The sequence below is a fragment of the Sorex fumeus genome, unplaced genomic scaffold (genome assembly GCF_029834395.1).
Source record: "Sorex fumeus unplaced genomic scaffold, SorFum_2.1 ptg000034l, whole genome shotgun sequence".
In the NCBI taxonomy this organism is placed as follows: domain Eukaryota; kingdom Metazoa; phylum Chordata; class Mammalia; order Eulipotyphla; family Soricidae; genus Sorex; species Sorex fumeus.
Window position 1 is genome coordinate 11256302 of NW_026606091.1, and position 8586 is coordinate 11264887.

The 8586-nt window shown below is 40.9% G+C and overlaps 1 protein-coding gene across 1 annotated transcript; it reads right to left on the reverse strand.

Moving 5' to 3' along the window:
* Positions 1 to 7716: 7716 nt before the first annotated feature.
* Positions 7717 to 8304, reverse strand: LOC130026555 (interferon omega-1-like). Its single transcript, XM_056117408.1, has one exon. The coding sequence runs from the start codon at positions 8302 to 8304 to the stop codon at positions 7717 to 7719; it is 588 nt and encodes a 195-aa protein (XP_055973383.1).
* Positions 8305 to 8586: the final 282 nt, after the last annotated feature.

Sequence of the window (8586 nt, forward strand, 5' to 3'; positions counted from 1 at the left end):
TTTTCTTCCTGTGGAGTTCAACCAGTACTTTGTATATCCTTGATATCAACCCCTTGTCAGATGTGTATTCGGTGAATATCCTTTCCCATTCTGTAGACTGTCTTTGTATTTTGGTCACTGTTTCTTTGGAGGTGCAGAAGCTTCTTAGTTTAAGATAGTCCCATTTATCTATCTCTGTTTTTACTTGCTCGGCCAGTGGCATGGGTGGCATCTTTGAAAGTACCATTTTTTTTTGCATGTAGCCGTCCAGTGATGCCAGCACAATTTGTTAAAGAGGCTTTCCTTACTCCACTTCACATTTCCTGCACCTTTATCAAAGATTAGATGATCATATGATTGAGGGGAGATGTCAGTGTATTCAACCCTATTCCATTGGTCTGCAGTTTTGCCTTTGTTCCAGTACCACACTGTTTTAATTATTACTGCTTTGTAGTAGAGTTTGAAGTTAGGGAGGTTGATTCCTCCCATTTTCTTTTTCCCAAGAATTGATTTAGCTATTCGTGGGGGCTTATTGTTCCATATAAATTTCAGGAGTGTTTGCTCTATTTCTTTGAAGAATGTCATGGGTATCCTTATAGGCATTGCATTGAATTTATACAATGCTTTCGGTAGTATTGCCATTTTGACAATGTTAAGTCTCCCGACCCATGAGCAGGGGATATCTTTCCATTTCCTCATGTCCTCTTTTATTTCCTGAAGTAGCGTTTTGTAGTTTTCTTTGTACAGGTCCTTTACTTCCTTAGTTAAGCTGATTCCTAGGTACTTGATTTTCTGGGGCACAATTGTGAACGGGATTGTTTTTTTCATGTCACTTTCTTCTCTCTCACTGTTTGTGTATAGGAAAGCCATGGACTTTTGGGTATTGATTTTATAGCCTGCAACTTTACTATACGAGTCTATTGTTTCTAGGAGTTTTTTGATGGAGGTTATTGGGTTCTCTAAGTATAGTATCATATCATCTGCGAATAGTGAGAGCTTGATTTCTTCCTTTCCTACCTGAATGCCCTTAATATCTTTTTCTTGCCTAATCGCTATTGCAAGTACTTCCAGTACTATATTGAACAGCAGTGGAGAGAGTGGGCATCCTTGTCTCATCCCTGATCTTAGAGGGAAGGCTCTCAGTTTTTCCCCATTGAGGATGTTGCTTGCTGTAGGCTTGTGGTAGATGGCTTTAACTATGTTGAGGAAGGTCCCCTCTATACCCATTTTGGATAGGGTTTTCATCATAAAGGGGTGCTGGATCTTGTCAAATGCTTTCTCTGAATCTATTGATACGATCATATGCTTTTTATCTTTTCTTTTGTTGATATGATGGATTATGTTGATTGATTTCCGAATGTTAAACCATCCTTACATCCCTGGGATGAATCCTACTTGGTCATGGTGTTTGATCTTTTTGATGAGTAGTTGGATTCTATTTGCTAGTAGTTTGTTGAGGATCTTTGCATCTGTGTTCATCAGGGATATCGGTCTGTAATTCTCTTTCTTTGTGGTATCTCTGTCTGCTTTGGGTATCAGTGTGATACTCGCTTCTGAGAAACTATTCGGAAGTGTTTTTGATATTTCAATTTCGTGGAAAAGCTTAAAGAGGATTGGGAGTAAATCTTCTTTAAAGATTTGGAAGAATTCACTAGTGAATCCATCCGGGCCAGGGCTTTTGTGCTTGGGGAGACTTTTTATTACCATTTCAATTTCCTTGGTGGTGATAGGTCTGTTCAGGTATTCCAGGTCTTCTTGGTTCAGCCTTGGGAGTCTGTAGGAGTCTAGGAATTTATCCATTTCCTCGAGGTTTTGATGTTCCGTGGCATAAAGCTTCTCAAAGTACTCCCTGAGGATCCTTTAAATTTCTGTAGTTTCTCTTGTGATGACCCCCAGATTGGTGCTTTTAAAAAAAATCCCCTCTCCTCACTCTCTTCTTCATTGTTGTTACTGTTGTTGCAATTACTGGGAGTTGCACACATGTCTGACTGTGCTGTTCACACATTTCTTTGCTATAATGCTGGCCAGGGGTCAGACATCAGATCATGGTACTACACTGGGCTACACTGCTTGCCAGGGGTTAATTACTTCAGTTGCAGTGCTCATACACATAATTTACGGGGGTCACCCTCTGCAGTTGAGGTCTGCTCATTTTGACTGTACAGCCCTTGGCTGTCATGTTCACACACTTGCTTAGCAGGCATCAAACTTCCAAGCAATGGCACACCTCTAGTTTCATTGTGCCAACACAGGCCCATCACTAGCACCACATACAATTCCCCTCCACTGCTAGGAGTTACCCCTAAGCACCAAACAAGGAGTGAGTCCTAAGCAAAGTTGGGTGTGGCCCCACAACCAAACCAAGACAAAACTAAACAAAAATTCCCTTTTTGACAAGCCTAGACAGTTATTAAAACCTATCATCAAGAAGGCAGATGAATTTTGAATCTGAAAGAGTATGAGCAGCAGGCTAACCTCACACTCTGCTTCTCCTTCAGGTACTGAGGGCTTTTTGTGACCATTCTTTAGAGGTTAATGATCCTGTATTGGACTGGGCCAAGTTAAAACAATGAGAGAATAAAGATTTTAGTCAAAGTTCCTTGTCTGCTCTTAAGGCCTTGGGTACTGGAGTACTGGTTCAACTAACGCTTCCCTTCCCATGCCAGAAGACAAGTAAGCTTGGTGTGATAGTGCCATCTACTGGGTGTAGATATTTAATTGTGGCAATAAGTGTCATTCTTAACACCTGCAAATTTCTGGAAGCAAGATTCTAATATTAACTAAAGAGTTATTTTCAGGGAATAATTCTTATCCCAGAGGAAAAAGATACAGACTATGTTCCTTGGGCATATGGGAATGTCGGCATGAAAATCAGATCATTCTTCTCTTCATATATCATTTCTTCAGAAAACTGAGAATTTAAAGGAAAAATATTTAAGAAAACAGTGAAACTATTGCAAGCTCCTGGTGTTCCCAGTATCCCTCCTGCTATCTCCTCCCCCAAGTCTGCCTCCATTTTCCTTTGGGCTTATGGTTTGCAATTACATGTACCATAAGGTTATCATGCATAACCCTTATCTCCTTTCAGCACTCAGTTCTCATCCAGAGTTATCATTTCCAACTATCAGTGTCCTAGTGGTCCCTTCTCTATCCTAACTGTCCTCACCACCACCACCACCACCATGGTTGTGGCAGGCTTCCAACCATGGGCCTCTCCTCCTGGCCCTTGTTTCTACTGTCCTTGGGTATTAGTTTCATACTACTTTTGAATATCCTACAAATAAGTGCATATGCACTTAATTTTTTATTTATTTCATATTTTCTTATTTAGTACAACAATCCCATGAAAAGTTTCCACTATTAGTAAATGGCAGAGCTAGAATCCAACCCTCAAACACTGACAGCTGTCATAGGCTGAATTCTTCTACTTGGTTGTGTAAACAAGTTGAACCAACAGTCTGAAACAATACAATTAAGTGTCTTCAAGATTAATGGCTATAGTTACCTGGCAGGGGAGATGATCATGATCACAGCTTATCCATTGCACTCTGGATGTACTGACCCCTGTTTTTTTCCCCAAATGTGGGGAACTCTACTGCATAATATTGTGGTAGCATAGGATGAATTCATGCTCTCCCTTGGAAAAAAAAGAAAAAAAATGGTTATCTCCACATAGCACTTTGCATATGGTTTCTCACATACCTTTTCCTTCTCCGTTGGGTGCTGCTCAAACTAAAGTGTTTTGTTCTGGAGTAGAAGCTTCCAAGACCACAGCTCACAGCGTAAAGATGCTGTGTGCAGACACTTAATCACACCGTTGAGAGTGCGGGGGATTTGCTTCTAACAGCAAGTCCTCCCATCGTGGAAAGGCAGCATATTGAGTGACAAGATTATACTGACATTAAGGCTAAGAAGTTCTGAATGCAATTTTAGGTATTTTGTTTTTATTGAGATTCTAAATACACATTTTATACATTATAAATGTTATAAAAATAAATATATTTACAGATTTTTTATATGTTTTAAGTTTAAACATATATATATATTTTCAAGAGTCAAATGCAGTCTTGTCATGTCCACAACTAAAGTGTCAATATCCCTTCACCACATCCATTGAACCCACTTCATCCTATCAAGAGCACTCCCTCCATTCTCAGTAACCTTGTTTTTTGTTTTAATTGTTTTAATCTTATTTTGTTTCTCTATATTACATATATGAGTGAGATAATCTGGTTTTTATCTTTCTCCTTCTGACTTGTATTGTGCAGTCTGACCTCTTCCAGTTCCATCTATGCTGTTGCCGCTAAACAGAACAAACCCGAGTGCAACCACTTTAAAGTCACTCTGACAAGTTGACTTCTGAGAAGTTGTGGGTGACTTTAAATCACTCATTGTCTAGAGATTACCAGATAGGAAAAACTGGACAGAAATGCTTGCACTGTGCTGTCCCAAGAGGGGAAGATAAACTTGCATTATGTTCAAAATATTTTTGATACACTGGGTCAGAAAGATAGATGAATGTGCCAACAACACGCTTGCACTGAGAAGTCCCAGGTTTGATCCCATGAGCGCTGTATTGCCCAAATGCCAAAAGCAAAAAAAAAAAAAAACCACCCAAATTCAAAACCAACTACTGATATTCATGTTTATCTATTTAAATAGCTAACATCACCAAAACAATAGAAATCTGCAAGAAAATTGTGTATGGAGGAATATTTTTCCATGATAAATATTATTTCAGATGTTAGGAATAATAAACACCCTTCCAAAAATTCAAAAGCATCAATGAAAAAGTGTATTGTGGTAAGATGTTTAAGAAAAGTAGGACTATTTGTTTCTCTGAACATGTTTTGAAGCAATACATTTTAAATACAATGACTTGATTTTAGGTCAGACATTTTTTTGGTTTTTTGGATCACTACCGTCAATCTTAGGGGTTACTCCTCCTCTGCACTCAGGATTTACTCCTGGCAGTGCTCAGGGGACCATATGGGATGCTAGAGTTTGAACCTGCATCAGCAATATGAAGGGCAAATGCCTAACTGCTGTAACTATCCCCATCCCCAGGTTCAGATATTTTATAACTAGGAGAGAAAATACAGTGCAGATTGCATTATTGAATTTGACAAACTAATACAAATTGGTTAAGGTCATAAGAATAGTTTTCATATTCCTTATTTTTTTTTAATACGGCCAGCCACCACGATGCTGAGACCACTCTTCACACACATGAAGGTACCGGCAGAGGAACAAAAGTACGTGGGTCCCAGGGCTGAGATCTCCAAGCCTATTCGGATCGGGGATGAGCATCCTCCACCCAGATCCTCCAAATTCCAGTAGGCAGGGGTCACACCCACCAACTAGCCCCCTGGCGCCGTGTAATCCCATCAACGGCCAAGACTCAGAGACTATAAAACTCAGCTCCCGGAAGCGTGTGGCCGCATTCGTGGCCACTGTGCAACATCTTATCATCTCATTCCTACTTTGGACAAACTGGCAGGTTACCGAATGTAATCTGCCCACACGGCAGAGTCTGGCAAACTTCCCGTTGAGTACCCAATATGCCAAATACCAGTAACAATGAAGGGTCTCATTCTCCTAACTCTGAAAGAGCCTTGAATATCGCACTTTTTTAAAAAATCTAAGGGCAAGGACGAAGGAGACGTTACTGGGGCCTTCTCAAGGCAATCGACGAATAACAGGATGGTTGTGATTTTGTGATTTTTTTATTTTTTTAAATCTAGAAATGTGTGCTCATTCACCCCTCTATCAACCTACAAGGCATAACTGCAGTAGTTTTTTTCTTCTGATAGCTGCTGATAGTTGCCTGGAAATATTTATGAACAATATTATTATGTAGAAACAAACCTGAAAACTTTTCTATTTTTATTTTCTGAGGAAATTGCTCCAGACTGTTCGGAATACAAAACGACTTAATGAGCAGGACTGGCTCTTTCTTCAAGCTCTTTTCTCTGTGAAACAGGCTGAAGACCCACCAAAGAATCTGATAGCAGAAACAGGTGGGCGTACTGTGTTTCCCAGATATTAAAAGTGTCTATTTTATATAAAATAAGATGAAAACGCGTATAGTCTTTCCTATGTGACTGAGAAAGGATCCTTTCTAGTATCTCAAAAGCACCATGATTTCTTGATTTGTCCTGATGCTGAGAAAGAAGCAAAGCATCAACCATAGCATTAGTGTAAAGATTGTGCCATTGAGTTCATTGATTCAGGAGATCATGAGGAAGCTGAGCTCAACCTTGGCTCAATAGAACTCCATCCCCAGCCCAGAGCTCCTTCTATGGTGCAGCAGTGGCTGTATGACCTCACAGTAATAGATCAACCAGCACCTCCAACCCAATGGGATCTTCTCGATGTTTTCAATGTGGGAAAGTTGTTCTTTACTGTAATCATGATGCTTAACTTTAGAGACTGGAAAACACCACGGTACTTCCACACCCAACTAGTCCAAGCCTACAGGGTAGACAAGGGATTAACAAGGATGACTTTGATATCCATCAGGAGGCAGAGAGCATATTTTAATCCTTTTCTCCATAGTTACCCATTGCTGGAATCCTTCCTTCAGGCTTGCTCTTCCAGAATGTAATGATGTAAGCAAAATATCACAGGATTCAATGATTTCTTGTTAGAATCATGTCTTTTGGCTCTTTGAGAGGACAAATTCCAGAGAGGGGTAGAATTTGGTTGGGAGAGGAGCGGTTAAGTGGGTGGGCAGTGGCTGAGAACTGAAACCTTCCCTCCAGGTTTTAGGTTTCAGCTAAGCCACACAGGGTCAGCAGGAGAAGCCCTTGCCTTGGGTGGGATTTTAGCTCACTGGAAACTGCGTCCAACTTACCATTTATTTTCCTCCAGACTCCCAAAACATTACTCAGAACACTCACTTTCATATAAGTACCTACAGGAATTTTTTAAAAACTTAGAACTTCCCTTAATTTCAGTCTCTGGGACTTTCTACTCTTAATAGAAACCTTGAAGGTAGAATCCACAAGAGAATGAGAAATGTTTTTGTGTATGGGCAGGAATGGGGAGGGAGTGTCAAAGAAGAAATGGAGAAATGGATTCAGTAAATCTGTACTGGGAAGAGGGTGGGAAAAGAGTACCAGGTCTCGGGCTCTTCCAGTAAAGAACAGCTGTCCTTCCCACCTCCCTCTAGGACACCAGTCCTTCTCACACAAATCTGAACCTGCCACCTCTAACCACTTCCCATATTTCCCAAGACTCCTTGAATTTCATGGAATTTTAGACTTTGAAAGACATTGACAAGCGATAGAACTATTCCACAGAACCAGACGAATTCTGAGATTATAGGAATAGAAGTCAATAAGTATTTACACTTTAAGAATTAGAAATGAAACTCAAGTTGTTTTCTTTGCGAATTTAATAAATAAAAATAGTAAGAAAAATGGTGAAGCTGCATTCCAACTTTTAATACAACATAATGATATATTCTGTTACATGAAAACATAACTATAAATACGATTATATGTGAGAAAGAAATAAATAATGATAAATACATAAATAACATCTGGGTGATCATCTCTGATGACAACAGGTAACTCTGAGGCAGAATATTTTTTTACATATACTCAATGATATGGACAAATTATTCGATAAATTAATTTAATAAATTATTTGATTAAAATGGACGTAAGAGTCTTTTCAAATGTCCGTAGACATGTGCAATGTCTAATGGCATGTTCCTGATTGAGGTGTAATTCACGATGATTCCAGGTCTTCATCCTTTATGCTCCACCTTCCTTGCAAGGCTGCTGAGAGCGTCAGGGATCTAATGATTTCCACTCTGACCACCTCCCACGCACACTCGTTGTATTTCTTCTCTCTCAGGTAGTGAGCAATGCCCCGGAAGTACCTCTTCATGGCCAGGGTAGAGCTCCAAACGCCAGGGGCAGAGCCGTCATCTGCCCTCATCTGCACCAAACACGAGTCCAGGTCTTCCAGCTGCTGGTGGAGCCCCGTGCGCAGCGGCTCCAGGAGGGCCGGGTTCCAGGCAGCCGCCGAGTCCTCTCTCAGCAAGAGCTGCAAGAGCTGCTGGAGCATCTCATGCAGCGCAGACATGGCCGGGGCCTTCTGCAATTGGTCATCGGTCACCGCCTCCCAGGGGAACCCGAAGTCTCTTCTGTCCCGCAGACAGGACAACGGGGACACTCTCCTCATCTGGCCCAGCAGCTCCAGGTTCCTCCTGCCGACCAGGACATGCTTGTGAGGCAGGACACAGCCCAGAGAGGCAGCAGGGCCCCAGCTGAGTGCCATCAGGGCCAGGAGCAGAGGCAGCAGGAGGGCCATTGGGAACAGGAGGAAGGCGCTGGTCTGGCTGAGCTGAGCTTCGGGGTGAACCTTGGAGTCTGCGTTCTCTGAAGACCTTCTCACTGAGTACGGTCTTAAATAGGGAAGGCAAATTTCATTTCCTGAACTTTGCCATACACTTTTACTTCCTGTTTTTGTTTTCGTTTTGGTATTCTTCTTATGTTCAAGATGGTATCATGAACAAAAATTCTTAATTTTGGAAATAGAAATATACCTTTACTTAAAAAAATGTTTATCTCAATTCAAATGAAACTTACCAAT